The sequence below is a fragment of the Babylonia areolata genome, chromosome 21 (genome assembly GCF_041734735.1).
Source record: "Babylonia areolata isolate BAREFJ2019XMU chromosome 21, ASM4173473v1, whole genome shotgun sequence".
In the NCBI taxonomy this organism is placed as follows: Eukaryota; Metazoa; Mollusca; class Gastropoda; order Neogastropoda; family Buccinidae; genus Babylonia; species Babylonia areolata.
The window spans coordinates 27,568,994-27,588,740 of record NC_134896.1 but is presented as its reverse complement, the minus strand read 5'-3'; the positions used below and the strand labels follow the sequence as shown (position 1 = coordinate 27,588,740).

At 39.9% G+C, this 19,747-nt stretch overlaps 1 protein-coding gene across 1 annotated transcript in view; it reads right to left on the bottom strand.

Annotated features, from left to right (window-relative positions):
• The window catches only part of LOC143296042 (EH domain-binding protein 1-like), a 121,122-nt gene that overhangs the window by 74,547 nt on the left and 26,828 nt on the right, over window positions 1-19,747 (bottom strand). The window contains exons 16-21 of the mRNA XM_076607788.1: window positions 19,342-19,475; window positions 18,531-18,570; window positions 17,189-17,277; window positions 15,353-15,379; window positions 10,347-10,467; window positions 9,649-9,748 (exon numbers count right to left, since the gene is read on the bottom strand). Coding sequence (XP_076463903.1) covers window positions 9,649-9,748; window positions 10,347-10,467; window positions 15,353-15,379; window positions 17,189-17,277; window positions 18,531-18,570; window positions 19,342-19,475 — 511 coding nt within the window. The remainder of the gene's footprint in view (window positions 1-9,648; window positions 9,749-10,346; window positions 10,468-15,352; window positions 15,380-17,188; window positions 17,278-18,530; window positions 18,571-19,341; window positions 19,476-19,747) is intronic.

Here is a 19,747-nt window from a genome sequence, read left to right as displayed (position 1 = left end):
TGAAAATGCTGGTGCCATCGTCAGCTCCCCCCGGTGAAGAAGCTTGGCTGGACATGGGTCCCCATGGCGCACTTCCTAAGCTGCCTGACACAATATTGACCCACCGCCTTTACCGGGTCCGTCCTTTGCCGGGTCCTTCCAGTCGACAACGACAACAACAACGGGGGACCCCGGCAGCGACTACGACTACCGGTCAAGACCAAGCAAGTAGGTGGAGAAAGTGGCAGAAGTGCTTGCAGAGAAAGAGAGAGAAGGAGACAGACAGACAGACAGACACAAAGAGAGAGAGAGACAGGCGTGGGGGGGATAAGAAACGGGGAGGGAGGGGGTGAGAGAAACAGACGAGAGTGAGAGTCAAGGGAGGGAGGGTGGGACAGGAGGGAGAAAGACAGACGAGAGAGAGAGGGTGTGTGTGTGGGGGGGGGGAGGGGGGAAGGCTGAGAGGACGTCTTCGTCTCCTCCCTCGAGCGACGGTTAAAGGAGCTGCACTTAATCAGCGCGGGGGGAGGGGGGGAGTTTGTGGGCAGGGTGGGAGGGGGGAAGGAGTGGAGAGGGGGGGAGGGGGCAGAGCCAGAGAGGTCCCGTTGTTCCCACCCCGAACAGCTGTTTGGACACGGGCCGTACGAGGCAGGAGGCGAAGAGGTCAACACAAAACACGACAGCCGCCTGAGTACAAACAGCTTCTTTAGTCAGCCACGATAACACCAACGGGGGCCCCATAAACGACTGAGTGAGTGAGTGAAGAGAGAGAGAGAAAGAGAGGAGGGGGAGAGGGCGAGAGAGAGGCACATAACTGGTTTAGAAATGTACGAAAGCGGGTATCGGTGAAGGAATGCGCCCTGTATTCCAGCGTGGCCTTGAAGTGCAAGCGGTCATCAGTAAGAATGTTTTCATGTGCCCAGGCAGTGCATTAACTCCACGCCAAGGGGACATGAATTTCTAATGACGTCATCACTCACTGAAAGCTGACTGCTGCAGATAATTGGCACACACACACACACACACACACACTATTTAACAAATAGTAAGGGGTGGCAACTCTCTCCATTACACAAGGCACACAACTTCAAGTCAGTGATGCTTACGCTACCGATTCAGCTAGCACACAGGTAAATAAAAGGTACACTATTTAACCTTTATTTTAATAACAATCACTGCTTCAAAAGTTACGATTTCCTGGTGAACACAAGTCAACGCCAGATTCACAAACCACTCACAGATACCCCCGCTACCCCGCCCTCTCTCTGAAATCACTAGTACTCATGCCTCTCAAAGGCTTGATTTCCCGGTGACCATCACGGGAAACGTGACTCAGTCAACAGAAGAACTGTGATGTCAGAAGGTCTGATCAGATCTTCTTACCATCTCCCACAATAAATTGTTCTCTCTGTTGGAGAACATCGAGCGGCAAAGCCTTCATCAAAGGCTCGTCGTCACTCCATACACTACCCCCTCGCCCCCTCACACCCCTTCTCTCTCCCCCTCTCTGCTCCCAAAACATGCACAAACGCGCGTATCAAATCATCAGTTTCACGTCAATCTTTTGACTGAGAGTAACTCACTCATTTTTTCGCGGGTTTCGATGCCCTTTTAAAACGCTTGCGCTGAATGTCTCCCGGCCGTTTTTTTTTTCTTCTTCACTCTACTCCCGCTCCAAATTCTCCAGCGATCCGCTTTCTCTACTTACTGTGCGAGATAATACTGCATGTCGGATCACAGCATTTGGTTTAAGCTATTTGTCTGTCTCTACAGCTGAGTTCAAGACGTCGAAGTGGGATGACCACCTTGTGGTGAGTCTCCAATATGCAGCTTGAGGGTGAATCACTCTTTAAAGTTTTGTCTGTCTGTCTGTCTGTCTGTCTGTCTGTCTCTCTCTCTCTTTGAAATCGGTATGTATAGAACATTTTGCGGACTACATGATATGAAACCTTATTTGACGTTAAACATGGGCAAATATCTAAGAATAATAACCACAAGATTTAGGCTGGGTGTGTCGAGTTTGGCTACACATCGTTACAGATACAGGAAATCTGATGTTAATGATTTGATTTGCCCATTATGCCAGAAAGACAAAGAAGACGAAGTGCATTTTGTTTTGAGCTGCTCAGCTCTTAAAGGGTTGAGAGAAAGATATATTCCAGCCAGATATTTCCGACAGCCTTGTACATTCAAGTTGTGCTTGTGATGTCGCCCAAAAGGCAAAATGATATATGGAATTTGTCCATTTTCCTTCACAAAGCCTTTAAATTTCGAGAAATTGCAACCTCATGATATGTTTTGCAAATGTATCTGTGTTTCATGTGATTTTGGTTTTCTCGTGTTTATTCAAACAAATGTGACGCAACAAATGTTGTTTGTGTACCCCTTCAAAGGGGCTATGGCCTGATGAATAAATCATCTGTATCCGTATCCGTATCTCTGAAATCAGTGGTATATTGCGAGGACAAGAGAAAATGTCCGCTGCACCAGACGTGAAAATAATTACACGATTTACTGCCCCTGCATTTAAGCAGTACTACGTGGCGACAGGCATGCCATCATCGCGATAATAATTAACCTACTTAATTTTTTTTTTCTTCTGCTTCTGCCTATAACTAATTGTCAAATTCACATGAACATGTCATAAGCTGTGCAGCTCACGTACGCGCTATATATAATGGCTTCTTATTCCCCCCCCCCCCCCCACCACACACACACACACACACACCCTCCTCTCTCAACCATAATCCACCTAATTCTATTATTATTATTACTATTATTATCATTACCATCATCATTGTTGTTGTTGTTGTCATCATTACTGGCGTTGCCCTGGCTGTTATCATTATCGCCATTATCATCACCATTGTTAAAATGGATGGGGGTTCCGTTGAAAGATCAAAGCAAAGACAGAGTGCTGTTAAAAGGGGGCTCTGTCCTGCGATCCACCAGCTGTCCCACCATCCCTGTCCCTCTCTCCTCACCCCTCCACTCCACCCTAGCTCACCACCCGATGCTCCTGTCTCACTGGGTGTGACTGCCCAACCCAAGTCATCACCCATCCCCTTTATATCGGTTATTACAAGGCTGACAGCTGATTTTTTTTTTTTTTTTTAATCCTAATAACTAAAAAACAGACTTTAAAAAAATTAAAGAAATAGTGGTGAGAGAATCAGTTATTATCTGAAACAGAGAAAGAGAGAGAGTTTCAGTTTCAGTAGCTCAAGGAGGCATCACTGCGTTCGGACAAATCCATATACGCTACACAACATCTGCCAAGCAGATGCCTGACCAGCAGTGTAACCCAACGCGCTTAGTCAGGCCTTGAGAAAAAAAAAGGTAAATAAATAATAGATAAGCGTACATAAATAAGTAAATAAATAAATAAATAAAAATAATTATAATATTAAAAAAGAAAAGGAAAAAAAGGTAGTAGTAGTAGTAGTGGTAGTAATAATAATGATAATAATAATAATAAATAAATAAATAAATAAGACAACAATGATGATAAATAAGCAAATAAATGTTAAACATGAAGACACACATTCACACATACACCCACACATGCATAACAGATATGCACCAAACATGTTCGAGAGAGAGAAAGAGAGAGAGATGAAAAAAGAAGTGCTAGGGCATGTGTGTATTTGTGAGTGGGGGTGGGCATGGGGCTGACGAGCTGAATGGTTAAAGCATTGGACTCTCAATCTGAGAGTCCTGTGTTTCATCCCAGTATTGGCGCCCAGTGGATTATGGGTGGAGATCTTTCTGATATCCAAGGTGTATATATATGTGCAGACCTGACAGTGACTTAAATCATTGGTGTGTACTATGCATGCAAGATAACAAATACACACATTAATTTTCCTGTTGACCATGTCAGTGTTCGGTCAGTTGGCAAAACACAATATACCCAGCATGCATACGTCCCTCTTGCCATCTGCCTATGGAACAATCTCCCTCTTGCCATCAGCCCATGGAACAATCTCCCTTTTGCCATCAGCCCATGGAACAATCTCCCTCTTCGAGTGCCACAAATGGGCTCCATACCAGCTTTGTGAAATGTCTTGGAATGATAAGCAGGCAAGTACGGAGAGATGAAATGTCTTGGAATGATAAGCAGGCAAGTACGGGGAGATCTCAACCAATTCAGCACCATGATTTTATCCTGTTTAATATATTGTTATTTTTTTCTTATTCCCAGTTTACATCAAAATTGTTCCAACTTCACCTGTGCACCTGTACATATGTCCTTGGCACTACACCTGCACATGCCATAAATGTAGACTGGTCTCCAAAATAAGGGGTGACAACATCCAACAACAACAGAACAGAGCATAAGTAATTACATTCTGTTTGTGTGTGAATGAGTGGCTATGAAAGGGAGAGAGGAGAACAAAGTGTAGAGAGGGGGAGAGCAAGAGACTGAGACAAAGAGTCTGAGATGACAGAGACAGGAAGACGGAGACAGAGAAATAACATAGGACTTATGAGTGTGCGTCTGCAGATATGTGATAGTTTGAACTGTTTATGTATACATAGCCACCATTCTTGTTGCTGATAAAACTGAAACAAAAACTAGATTTTTTTTCATATTCCATTGCAGCTCTGTCATGTGATCATGTCACTGAAATTTGCAAATATACACATAAATAAATCAATAAATCAATGAAACAAGGACAGTGGAAAACAAAATCTGATGTCATGAAGTCTATCCTCATTGTTAAAGAATTACCAACAGAATAAGCCTTTGTGTAGATATGTATGGGGGGAATTCAGTGCAAACAGCAGGAAGATAATGCCAACAAAATGATGCAGACAGTTGGGGTAGCGCAAAAAAAGGAAAAAAAAAAAAAAGGAAAAGAATTACCAACAGTGAATGCACCCAAAATGAAATGATGCTACCAGAAAGTGGAAGGGTATCAATGTCAACACATGTCCAACAGAAAATGGGAAACGGCGTACTACTGCTGGTACACCCATCTTCTTTTGTTTGGTCTCCCTCTTTTCCTGCTGTCCCCCTTGGGGGATACTAAAAGACTGCATGTCTCCTGGCGCTGACAGACAGAGAGAGGCGTGGCGGGGTGGCGGCACTGGGAATCCCTCTGCACTTTCTTCATGTCAACAGGGTCTCAATGGGTCGCTAACTGGTTTTCTCTCAGGCGTCAGTGTTTCTGACTTTATCCCCCCTGACTTGCATCAGAGGATTTGTCACCGCCAGCCACTGAAGCTGGTTTATAATGGGGAGGGACAGAGGGAGGAGGGGACCGGCCCTGGGGGATGGTGGGGAGTGGTGGAGTATGACACACATTCTGTCTCTAGCTCTCTCTCTCTCTCTCTTTCCCCTTTTGAATTTTTCAATTAATGATTATGTTCAGTAAAGATCCAGAGTGATTTAAATTCATTCTCTCAGCCTTTGAGTGTGTGTGTGCACGCAAATTTTTCAAATTAATGATGGCAGTCAGTACAAACACGGAGTAAATCTGTGCATTCTCTCAATCTCTCTCTCTCTCCATGTCTCTCTCCTCGCTCTGAATTTCTGCAGTAATGACAGTGTCCTTAAACATATAAGACATTCTCTCTCTATCTCTCTCTGTCTGTCTCTCTCTCTCATATGGTACTAACAGCAACAGACTAAGCGGGATGTGCAAAGTACTGCTTGTTGGCTTGTGTCTTAGCAGTCTGGGCTGCAGACTGCTAGAAAAGTAGTACCATCTCAGTGAAAATGACTTTGTACTCGAGTCCTTAAGTCAAATAGGTAACCACCATAAAAAAAAAGTGTTATCCACAGGCACTCACTCTTTACCCCCACAGATGCAGCAAGTATCTGCGCATACAACATTAAACAGGCAGTACAAATGCAAACAGAATGTGACAAGTTTGAGACTTACTGAGAATTCTTCTCCATCTTGATCTTTGTGATACAATTCCCACATTATCTGTTCAGAACTAACTCCCACACTCACTTTTTTCAGGACAAATAGTGGGCTTAAAAAGAAAGAAATTACTTTTTCTATGCTGACATTAAGGCAGCAGTACTCTGTTTCTGGATAGTTCTCTTTTCTTCTGATCTTTCAAAACATATTTTTACAATGTATGTATGTATATATATATATATATATATATATATAGAGAGAGAGAGAGAGAGAGAGATACATACATACATACATACATACATACATACATACATACATTGGGATTTGGTGCATTTTTTTCACAATTGTTACTTTTACTCTACTGTCAGACGCCGATCTTTCTCTGTCTCTGGAACTTGCATATGGAATGAACTTGCTCTTTCGCTTTGCAGGTCTCCGCACTCAGCTCTTCCAAGTCTGGCCTTAAAACCCACCTCTTTCTAAGATAGCCTCCCTCCCCTACCTCTTCTTTGTCTTCAGTTTCTCAAGTTTAGAGTTATACATGTATGTGAATGACTGGTGTGAAAGCGTTTTGATTTGTCTCTGCACAAGATTCAGTGCTGTATAAATACTAATTATCATTAGTAGTGGTAGTGGTACTGATGTCAGTTATTCTGTTACTGCTATGCTGTTGAAGTTACTAGTCATGTATTCCTATTGCAGATGTTATTAGTGGTATTTCTAATGACTCAGCATGAAACCGCTTTCAACCACACTTAATTCTACAATTTAAATACACAAATGGGATCATTACTTTCCATCTTCTTCATTTTTGTATGTTTGCCTGGTAGGCATGGAGGAAACTTGATTACAGTATTTGCCTCCAGCACTCCTCGCATGACTTAGCTTGTTGATAATGGTGTCTTTTTTCCCAAAAAAAATTGTAACTGAATTATAAAATGGTGTCTCTCCCCCACATCCCACCCCTACATAAAAAAAACAACCAAACTTTCTCTCAAGTGCGTCAATGTTTACATATGCTGAAATTAAAGCGTGCTGTTCACAAATAAATATAACTGACAACACTCAAACAGAAATGGGAGAAAATCTGCTGAATACTGGTATAAGAATAAAAGAACATCTAAGCATCAACAAAGGCACTCGAACAACCTCAGAAGCAGACTGCAAATAAGATTTCATGGGAAAGTACCAAAACATTGGCCACAGTGACTGGTCAGTCCAGAGAGAGATGTACATCAACCCTAACAGAAGTGGCAGAGCACTGTAAAAATTGTGCTCACAAGATGTCAAAACAAAGAAAACAAAAACAAACAAACAAAAAATACACAGAAAAAAACCCACAAGATTTTGGCCACAGAAAACAGCAACTCTGAGACAAAGATCACAGAGGCTTTGGAGCCTACTCAAGGAAAACTAGTGCAAAAGAATGAAACAGGATTATACCCAGCAGCTACAGAGCAGGCTTTTGTAGTATGAGGAAAGTTTTGCCACAAAACTTTAATGTTCTCCAAACAGAACGAAAAACAAACAAAACAGCCAAACGAACAAACCAAAAAAGCCTGGGATTTCTACATGTAAAATAGCTTTCATTGTTCACAGATGTCAGCATCTTCATGCTTCTGTTCAGTTAACTAGTTCAAGTTGTGGACATATGACAAGAGAGACAGACAGTGTGTGTGTGAGAGAGAGAGAGAGAGAGAGAGAGAGAGAGAGAGAATGCCCACAAATTTACTGCATACAATGCAAGGGGCATAACCCATAGAAATCCCAACTTTGATGCAGATTCAAATGCCCTCCCTTGTATCAAAAAAACCTCTGACTTCAAATTATCTCCCTTGTCTCATTATGGACTTGTCTGCGGCAAAGTGCACCTTTTGTGCACCTTTTTCATTTTTTTCTTTCTTCCATTTTCTCTGCATACAACTACTATTTCTGAAATGATGTCTGCACATCGTAAAAAAACAAAAATGATTTAAATACACTGACATGGGCAATATCTTCTGAGCTAGCATTCAACTCATTAATAAAAACAAAGAGATTCAACCTGCAGGAAATCAAAATAAACTCAAAATTAGAGTAAAGGAACTTTTTTTCTCAAGTTGCAGGTAAAAAACAGACAAACAGAGACAAAGAGAAAGACTGGGAGACAGATGTAAAAGATGGGAAAAGAGAATAAGCTGACACTGAAAAGCGAGACTAAAATAGACATGACAGAGACAGGTACTGAGTAAGCAGCCTTTTGCAGGAAAATCACACTTTTAAGAATTAATAGAATTACAGATTGGTTGAACTCACAGACAGGCTATTTAAGAGTTTTATTGTGTGTGTGTGTGTGTTGTTGTTTTTTTCTCTCACACATGATTCCATTTCAATAAAGATAATAAAAATACTTTCTTTCCTTTTTTAAATTAAAAAGTCAACTTTCCAGCATCTTGTTTTGATTGAAAAAATGATGGGCAAAAATTCAAAAGTCAACTTTCCAGCATCTTGTTTTGACTGAAAAAATGATAGGCAAAAATTAAAAATGGGCACACATGAGTAAATGACTTTAAACTTGAGTCACCACCCTTAGTCTCTTTCACAGTTCTCTGCAAAACATGGAGCAATTCCTCTCTGCACGATAGCAGTGGAGAAGGTCAAAATGTTGCAGTACACGCAGAAAAAGCAGGGCATCCAGATAGAAAGTCAATTCAAAATAGGATTTTTTTTTCTCCTATGCTCAGTGGTAGCGCATGGTAATACTTTGGAAAAGAGAAGAAACTAGAGGGGTGGGGGTGGTGGCAACACCACATCATGGCAATATACTTTTCTATGACATAATAGTGAGAGGATGGTATAGCAGATCCATCATTATCCATGGCAGTTTGCTCAGGTAGGCCCCAAACCCATTTCAATCAGATGTGACAACATACAGCCATGACCAAACAGAATATCCATTTTTCAGTGATGCTGTTGCTTTGACAGACTTGTTTGTATCAGCAAACAGTATTAAAGACCTCAAAACATCTTTCTCTCCAAGATTTTTGTTTTTGTTCAACTACCCTTGTCTCAGTTTAAGTTGAAACCTTGTGGACATCCTTCAAATTCTCTTTTCACATGCACACCCTCTCTCTTTCAAAACATTAATTTTGCAAACATTTCATGAATCTTTCAAGTTTGATACCTTTTTTGTAATCAGATGTATTAACCAAGATTGAATGAATGCTATCAAAATGATGTGCATTATATTTTCTATTCCTCTCTCTCTCTCCATCCTCTCTCTGTGTTGTTTCCTCAAGACATTTACCAACAAGAATCAAGTCTTCTTTGTACAAACATAGTTTATGTACAAGCTTTCATTTAAACCAATTCACCTTCCCCCCTTTCCATTTGTGTGTGTGTGTGTGTGTTTGCGCACAAATGTGTGTGCATTTGTGCATGTGTGTGTGCATGCATGATTGAATGGTAGGTTGGTGGGTTTTTTCCCTGAGGACTACATGTAAAAAAGCGGTTGTGCTTTCTCTACTAACCACATGAAATAAAATTTTGTTTCGTTCCCCCACCCCCCACACCCCCCCAGCCCCATTCCTCCCCCCTGTACCCCTCCCCTCCTCCCTCTCTCTCTTGTCTTCCCACACAAGAGTCCTAATCTACACTCTTCCAGACATAGACATGGTTCAGCCAAGTCTCTACAGACACACACACACATACACACACATCCACCAGCATGACAGCACCATACCTTCACAAATGACCAAACACTTCCACCACCAACACATAAAAAAGGATGATGAGAGAAACAAGGAGTACTCACAGAATGTTGAGCTGCATCTGGCGGCGAATGAGGGCGTTCTTCTTGTTCACCAGAGAGAACCACTGCTGCATCAGCTGCTCTTCTAACCGCTTGTTCTTTCCTGCAAGATGCACAATGGTCAATTGAGATGCATATCTGCCAATAAAGCAATAAAGTGTCTGTGAACGGTCTGGGTTCAATTCCCAATCTCACCCCTTTTTCCAAGTTTGTGTGGAAGATCAAACTGATGGACCAAATGACACAGACTAAACAAATGCTGCACAGTTCAGATCACATGGACCAAGTGATACAGATGAAACAACTGCTTCACAGTTCAGATCACATGGACCAAAAGACAGACTAGTCACACAACTGCTTCACAGTTCAGATTACACAACTGCTTCACAGTTCAGATCACATGGGCCAAAAGACAGACTATACAACTGCTTCAAAGTTCAGATCACATGGACCAAAAGACACAGACTACACAACTGCTTCACAGTTCAGATCACACGGACCAAGTGATACAAATAAACAACTGCCTCACCTTTGTCCATGACACGTCTCGATTTGGTTTGCACACGACTGCTTCACAGTTTAACAGACTAAACACAGACTTCACATTTAAACAGTTTACAGATCACAAAAACCAAGCAACACAGACTAAATAGAGTTCAGATCACATGGACTGAATGACACAGACTAAACAATTGCCTCACCTTTGTTCATAACACGCCTCAGTTTGGTTTCCAGCTCGGCGGCCTCATTGTCTATCTGCAGCTGTTCATGTTCCAGGGCGTCCAGCTCACTCTTCACGTACTGGTTTGTGTCGCGCAGGTTCTGCACATCAACATCGCACACAGCTGTTGAACACACCACTTTTCATGGACATTACATGGTGGTAGGAATGTATCAGTTTTAGTTTCTTAACTCTTTCACCACCATAGATGACTTTAGTTGACTAGAGAGTGCACTGCCAAAGGCAACTTTTGTCACCATTGAGGGGTCATGTTGATAAGACCGTTTTTCACATTGTAACAAAGCTTGACAGCTGCAGCCAGCTTCCTGCCAACAGAACAATGACTAATCTTTGCCCCCTGGCTGAGTTTGAAGTGAACAACTCCACTGTGTTGTTTTGACAGGAACCCAAAGCCTGTGACCGATAGCATCCTTTCTAAAATACATTTGGCTCTGGCAAGTGTTTTTCACAAAGAAACTTGGCAGTGAAAGAGTTAAGGAGGTGTCACTGCATTGGACAAATCCATATATATCATGCTATCCCACATCTGCTAGGCAGGTGCCTGACCAGAGATATTATGTTCAGGCCTAAAAAATTCTAATGGTTCACTGGTACAAGACAAGTGGAATTTCACTTGGATAAGAGCAAAGGCCCTGACTCCAGCGGTCTCCTGTGACAGGTGGCTTCAAGGCGACCTGGTGCTGACAGATGTCTGTGCTCTGTTGTCACACAGACTGTTACACAGTGAGTCTGGCTGTAGATGTGTTGAAGACATAGAAAATGTGAAACTGTATTGTACTGTATTGTATAGCACTGTATTGTGTTGTATTATATTCTATTGTATCCTTTGTGTGTGTTACATTGCACTGGATAGTAAAATCTGTATTGTTTTGATTGTATTGTGCTGCACTGCATCATTTTTTGGCTGTTGTTGTTTTGTTTTTTGTTGTGTTTTTTTTTAGCTTTGTTCTGGATTAAATTATTTGCTTGTCTTTAAATTAACTTAACATACACTGATGATACAGAAAAAGAAAACCAACTAAATGTTCACTGATAATACGTGTACTCCAAATACATGCATGAATTACTATTAAAAACAACAACAAAAAATGAATTTACTATACACTGATGATACAATGACTCAAAATACAGCATGTCTAAATAAAAGAAAAAGAAAACCAACTTCATATACACTGATGACACAAGTACTCCAAATACAGCAACTTTTGTCAAACATGAAAATGGATGCTGCACAATATACATTCACCCTATTCTAAATTAATGACTCGGGACACAAATGCTTTGTTATTCAAGGATAAAGATTTTAGGCATTGCCTAGTCTTCTTAACCTAAAAAATGTCATACTGAACATGACTCTGCTTCATGAAAAAAAAGTGTCCATTATATGTATGAGATTTTTTTTTTTTTTTTTTCATCTGAATTAAAAAAAAAAAAAAAAAAAAAAACACTGTGTATTGTTTTAGATTTTTTTTTTTTTTTTTTTTTTTTTTTTTTAAATACTTTCACGAAAGCACTGGGTGTGTGTGTCTGTCAACGTTTTCTCAAGGCCTGACTAAGCGCGTTGGGTTACGCTGCTGGTCAGGCATCTGCTTGGCAGATGTGGTGTAGCGTATATGGATTTGTCCGAACGCAGTGACGCCTCCTTGAGCTACTGAAACTGAAACTGTCAATGAATAAGGGAGGCAATTCAACTCAAATTGATCAAACAGCCTGACTTATTTCCCCTGGACCCAAAAATTTCTGTTTCAGGCCACACTCTTTCTTTTATTATTCAACTAGACAACACATTTAGACATGATTAAGATCAGTTTTCAGCAAATTCATGACATATATACACTATCTTCTTTTACTCAATGAATGAATACAAAATGAATAATCTCACAGCAAAAATGAAATAAATCACCTTCCACAACATGCCATGTTCAGTTCTGGCATGAATATACCTGCCTGCTACGAAACTTTTTTGTGTTTTTTGTTTTGCTTTTTCGTAACCAGCAACCAGCAACAACAACAATATAACATGCTATAACACTGATATATTAGAATTCTTTGACATACTAATAATGCTTTACACAAAATATTCATATGTATGGTGCTAAACACACTGATCTCCCTAGAAGGAACAATTATGCAGAGCACTCACTGGAGAACTAAACACCACTCATTTCCCTTTTCCTTCTTCACACAAGTCTTGAAAAATTAGCTATCAAACTTACAACAGGATATGTACAGTTTTTTTATGCTTCTTTCCCAACTTTTGAAAAACTGAGACATTAGGCTCTAAATTCTTTAAAATAATATACAATTCATCACAACAAATGATATGGGCAACACTGCCCTACCATGCACTCACACACACATTCATGCGTTATATACTTCCATGCAAATCCACATGAATGGTTTTACCTCTTTCATTCACTTACATACACACACACACACACACACACACACACTCTCTCTCTCTCTCTTTCCCATCCTCACTTCCGTGCAAATACACATGCTCATTCGTATGCATGCACCTGTATGTTAAAACATACATCTTGTCCCTCTTCCCCATTTTAAAATGTGCCAACTTATTTCAATGGAAAATTTACCTCAGGTTTTGTGTATGACACACTATGATGTTCGTGTATCACACAATGGTGAAGCAATCTATATCAGTACATGTTCTTGTGCTTTAGAGATGTTTCATGCAAAAAACAGTACTTTTCTTTAAAGGATAACTGGAAGATGAGAATGCCATTTGTGTCACAAAAATGGGGTTAGGTAAGGACCACGATGGAGCACTTCCATTCTCCCGTTGTCAAGGCATCAGACAGAAAGCATGCAGAAGTCTGTCACGTTTGTCCGCTTCAGAAGATGAAGTACTGATGAAATCACTGACAAATTGCTGATCATATTCATCAAGGCTGAGACACAAGGATGCACACACAGAGAGGGTGAGGAGAGAGAAAGAGAAGAGGGGTGGGAGAAGAGAAAGAAAGAAGGGGACCTTTAACTGAGAACATGGAAAGAAAGCAAGACCAGAAACAGAGAGAGAGAAACTCACTTGCCTACACTGGCTACAGCTAGCCTTTTTCACACAAAAATCATGCTCACATTTACAGCAATACACATTTTTGGTGCTTGCAAGCCAGTATTTTTGTATACGTTATAGATTAGCTCTCAATCAAATATTCTCCATTTGTTTGAAAGAAAAAGATAATTTTACCAGGAATGCTCAATTGTTGTTGTTGTTGTTTTTTTGAGTGGCAGAGAGAGATAGGGAGAGAAAAAGAAAAAGAGAGAGACAGTGTGTGTGTGTGTGTGTATATTCAAAACAAATTTTTGTAATTCTTAGCCGTATTTTCCAGGAATGTTACAATCATCTGAGATTAAATCTGCAACCACAAGTGTGTGTGTGTTTATGTGTGTGTGTGTGTGCATTCTTGCACATGTACAATTCTATAAGCATGCACACACATGCATTTAAGTGCACATGCTCTTATGTACATTCTTCAGTCTACACAATCCCACATACATCACTCTACACAATCCACCTTTGCTGTACATCAGTTGAAAAGACAAGAAACTTCAGAGTCATGCACAGAAAGGAAGGTTCCCACAGTGCATCAGAACATTAGTGTTTTCCTTGACAGGAAACTGGATGCTGGCTGATTTAGTGCCATCAGTTGGTTTTCAACAGGTTTCACACGTCGGCAGCCTTCAGCCATTCAGAAAGCAGAGATTGTGAGGCAGTGAACTGGTACGTCTTGAAGGTCAGAGTGAGCACAATGCTGACTATAGCTCTGCATTTATATGATTTATCAACCCGAGAGAAGAGGAGAGATGTGTGCATGTGGCTGGAGAGAAGGGCTGACTGTAGCTCTACATTTACACAATATGTTAATCTGAGAAATGGGGGAAGATGTGCGCATGTGTCTGGAGAGGGCAGGTGTGGGGTGTGGGGTGAGAAAGAATTTCGATCTGGTTTATGTGAATAAAAGGGTGACAGCATCTAACTCAGGTACAGGACAAAGTACACTGTGATGGCTATCTGTCTCTTTTTGTCAAATACTGACCTTTGTTATAGGCCTTAAAAAACAACAAATAAATAAATCAGTAAGTAAATAAATACATAAATGAATTGATAGATATATAAACAAATGAATGGATAAAATATGTCTCTTTTTTCCACCCTACCTTCTTCCCCATGTGTGTGTGTGTGTGTGTGTCTGTGTGTGTGTGCGTGTGTGTGTGTGTGTGTGTGTGTTTGTGAACATGCAGATCTAAGGAGAAAGAAAAGAGACCCTCACGAACCTCTCCATACATTTCACCACAGAAACAGTGTGGAGCTGAAAGGATGGGATGGAGACGGGGGTGAAGACAGTGGGAGGCAGTGTGACAGGAATGGAGGGAAGGGGAGGTAAATCAGTACTTGTGAAAAAGGCATACATTTTCAATTTCATCACTTGAAAAAGGCATAATATTATTTTCAATTTCATCACACGAAAAAGGCATACTTGAATTTCACTACATAGGTGGGAAGGAAGGAAGGAGGTGAGAGGGACAGGAGGTGGGCGTGAGCTAAGTATCAGGTACCAGTTGATTCAACACCATACTTCCAAAGGTGCCACAAAATATAGGGGAAAAAAAAGGAGAAAAAAATCCTGTGAAAAGGAATGATTAAACAGTGTGGAAAGTAAGATTCAATCACCCACCCCATATTCAACCCCCCACCTCCAACACACACACAACACAACACACACACACACACCCTCCTCTTCATCCTCCCATTCTTCCATCACCTTTTCCCTCCTTAGTATATCATGACAACAACCAACTTTCTCCACCACAATCAATATCTACAAACAAACAAAAAATCTGAAATCCATATTTTGTCCAGAACAAAGTTGGTACACTGTGCTCACTCAGTTTAAAGCCACACAAGGCAAACAAGCGCAAAATCTGTATCACCGTACATACCACCATACGAACGCCCTCAACATTATTCTGTAGAACCAATAATATCATGCAAGTAGATAATAGAAAAAAAACATAGATATAAAGACACCAGGGACAAGAAGACTATATTCAACAGATATGCAAAATGTATACATGTACAAATAACATAAAATGTACAATCTATGTATACAAACAAAATAAAGCGATGGAAGAAAAAGATTTAGCAAAAATCTGAGACTATAATGTAAACTTAAAACAAGAATCATGATGTAAGAAAAGAAAATATAGGACAGAAAAAGCCAATAAAAATAAACCCTCTGAAAGGTACTTTGTAATAAGAGACTGAGGCAAAACGCAGACCTTCGAAGAGACAGAAGATTGAACAATGGACAAGGCATGCATGAAAAGAAATGAGACAGACAGACTGACAAGCAGACAGACATACATAGTATATAAACACAGACATATAGAGAGGAGGTTGAAAATGACAAAATCCCATTAATTTCAGCAATAGCAAGGCCTTCTATGATAAATAATTTCTCATTACGACAAAACAAGAAAACAAAACTTGAATGTGGCTGGGAAATACACGAACTGCTGTCCTTCACTTTCTGTAAAAGGTGCTGTTGAAGGAATCTTTTTAAAGGGCAAGAATTTTTTTTTTTTCTCAAATGAATAAATAAATAAAGCCGAAGTCCATGACACAAGGGAGATAAACAGGGTGTTTTGTAAACAAAGTGAGTGATGGCGATTGTCTCCCTTGAACAGGCCAGCCCTTCCTCCCTGCCAACTGTGTAGAAACTATCCATTGCCTGCAAAGGCTGTGTCTTGCTCTTCTTCTGTCTGATTTAGGTCAGTCTTCCTCTGGATCAAGCTATTTTACTCTGCCCTTTCCACTTTCTCTGCTTAACTTGAATCGTCTGAAAAGACTGAGACAATGGGTAACTTGTTTGTGATAATTGCAGCAGCACCTTTTTAGTAGTAGTAGTAGTATTGTCATTTTTATTATTATTTATTCATTTATTTATTATCATTTATCATTTTTTCAATAATCATTTCAGTTTTGGGTTTTTTCCCTGAAGGCCTAAGTGCTGGTCAGTCATCTTCTCAGCAGATGTGGTGCAGCATAAAGACCACAGCCACAAACAACTTGACCTTAAGGACAGATTGCCAATACGTCATCAAACTCACCATTACCAGTGTAGCATGTATGGATTTGTCAGAAGGCTATGACGCCTCCTTAACAAAAATGAAATTGAAACTGAAACTGCAACAGCATGCTGTACAATCAGTTTGGTTATTTTTTCAACAACACAACTGTTTGTACAAAATTATCAATTTTTTTTTAATAAAGAAAGCAGAACTTATTGCTTACATTAATGGGAATTTGTAACTGACTGTCAGTCAGAAAACATTTTCTTGCTTTTTTTTAAATTTTTGTTTGAATATTGTGGTATATTATTCATGAGTATCTGGCTTTCTATTCACAAATATATGTCAATCCCCCACTTACTTATCTGCTACTTGTGCTGATGGTTCATATCTTTTTCTCTATATCCTGAGTCTGAGGTAAAAACACATACTGCACTGATTACAATACATGATAAAACACAGAAAAACACACACACACACACACACACACACACACACACACACACACACACACACACACATGCATACACAAACACACATACACATGCACACACACATTCATGACACAAAATTAGCTCTATAAAAACACAATAATTACTGAGAATCATAATCATATTCCTGCACAGTCACATCATAAAAATGAAACAAAAAATAACAAACGAGAAAAAAAATTTAAAAAGCATCACAGCAAAAGAAGAAACCCACCTCATCCGTGTTGAGCCCCAAGTACAGATCCAGATCGTCTGGTTCTTCCTCCTCTTCTCCGTCACTACCCAAACCGTCTTCCCTACCTCCTGCAAGTAGATACATTTTGCTGCTTGTGATTTTTGTGTCTTCTGATGTTAACATCACAGTACATATGTTGGTGGCAGTGCTACCTAGCTGTGTACAGTTTTACCTCGATAAATAATTGCAATCGTTTCCCTCTCAAGCGCAAGCAGGTATTATGAGCTGAGTTGTGCCCTCATCTTCTACATTCACTAATATAGATGTTCAATGAGGAGCTTGAGGTAGGCTTTTTTTTCATGGAGTGTGATGTGATGTGACGTGATGTAACCTGATGTGGTGATGTGATGAGATATGATGTGGTGTGATGTGGTGCGTGATGTGTGATATGTGATGTCATTTAATGTGATGTGTTGTATGTAAATAGATGTCTTCTACTTTGCTATATATGCTTTGCTGTGCTTTGCTGTGCTGAATGTGTAAATGGAAGTGTACACATGAATGTATGTGTGTCCATTTATTTTAAGTTGCATTATATCCATGTTTTAAAACATCTTTTTTTTTTAAATGTTACACAGCTCACACGCATTACTTAAAAACAATTAAAAAATTTTTTTTTCAAAAGAAAGAAGAGGAAGAGAAACAATTCCAAGATCAGGCTGATTTAAATGTGCTGTATTATTGTGGGGTTGAATTGCATCCAAAACAGAATATCTCTCTGAAATATGCTTATCTCACATTCCAATTCCTCATTTGTTGAAACTCTCAAAATCTTCAAGTCATCAAATATGTTTTCCTCTCTTGAACATTTGTAATTAAAAGGACAACACAATAAACACAATATATAACTTTTGTTGTATTCCACAATTTGCTTTATAAACAAGGCGATCCATTCTTGAACAGAGTCCAAAGATTGTTTGACTGTTTTTGTTGTTGTTTGTTTCGTTTTTTGTTTTTTTGTAATTTTGGACAAACATTTCTTTTTCACTCTATTTCCTCATATATGACTTTCTGTTAAAACAAACGTTGTCTTTAGATTAAGGCTACCACTGAACAAACAAATGAATAAACATTCAACAAAACAATTAACAAAGCAAAACAAAAAAAGAAAAAAAATCCAAACTGTAATATTCTTTTTTATTACTGATTCACAAGCAAAGGAATCCTTTATTCACATTCACTGTTGAGTACAGAATCCTAAATAATTTGTTTTTGTTTTCAATTACAGTGTTTTTCTCCTTTGTTGTCCCCACCCCCACCCCCCCCACCCCCGCCTTTTCATGATAGATATATGCATGACTATGGGGTTAAAGGAGTATACCTTGTGATTCCACGAGTGAAGTCCTTTCCACTCCTTGTTCCTGCAAAACACAAATCAAATCAAATCAAGCGGATTACATTACGTCCGATCATGTAAGGATGCAAAATGGATCTTCTTTTTTTTAAGCTGTACAAATAAACAAAACATCTCTGCACAATCTACCTGAAGTTTATTTGGAGTTTCATTTATCTTTTTATTCATTCTTTCGTTTATTCATCACCTGTTAAAACCGTTAGCAGCAACTATTCCAGGAGATGTGGGCGAATCAGAATTGTCTCCCTTTGACCAGTGCATGACGCATCTGATGTTGTTCTCTTCGTTTTTGCATCATGTAAGTCAGTTGTTGTTTATCAACTTACACATTACACTGGGGTGTTCTGAAATAAAACTGATTTATATTCATTTTATCACTGTGATGGGGGGAGATGGTCTGCACATGCATGTGCATATATGTATGCATTCTTTTTTTTTGGTGGTTGTTTTTTGCATTCTTTATTCTCTCTGATACAGATATTTGAAGAATGTGTCCATGTACATGTGAATATTCATGTGTGTGTACGTATGTATATGTGTTTTGCATGGCATGTGTGTGTGTGTGTGTGTGTGTGTGTGTGTGTCTGTGTGTGTGTGTGTGTGTGTCTCTGTGTGTGTGTGTGTAAACTCTCATGAGCATCTGCATGTGCAAGCGTGTGGGTATGTGCATACCTTCATATAGGCAAATGTGTATGAATCAAAACATGCAAATGAGTTGGGGGTTTTTTCTTGTTTTTTCTGTTGTTGTTGTTGTTGTTTTTATTATTATTAAACTGACCCTTTCCACTTCTATGGTGGTGTCAATGACAGCAGGGGACCCCAGCGTTGGTATCTTTGGTTTGACCAGTGACAGTCGCTTCAGCTTAACCTCAGCCTGTCCACTGTCAGCCACGGCCCCGTTCGTCTGAAGCTCTGTCAGACAACCACCACACACACTGTTAGTGACTGCAGTCATCTTTTTCTCTTCCCCTCTCATCTCCACCGCTCTGTTGTGGGGGTAAGGGTAAGTGCATGTGTGTGGGGGTGGAGAGGGGAGGGTACAGGGGAGGGTGGGTGGGTGGGGGGGTGCATGTGTTGTGTGTGCGTGTGTGCGTGTGTGTGTGTGTGTGTGCATATGCAGAAATTAGCAAGAGAGAGAGAGAGTGATTAAAGAGAGATAAAGAGAGAGAGATCAAAAGAGAGAA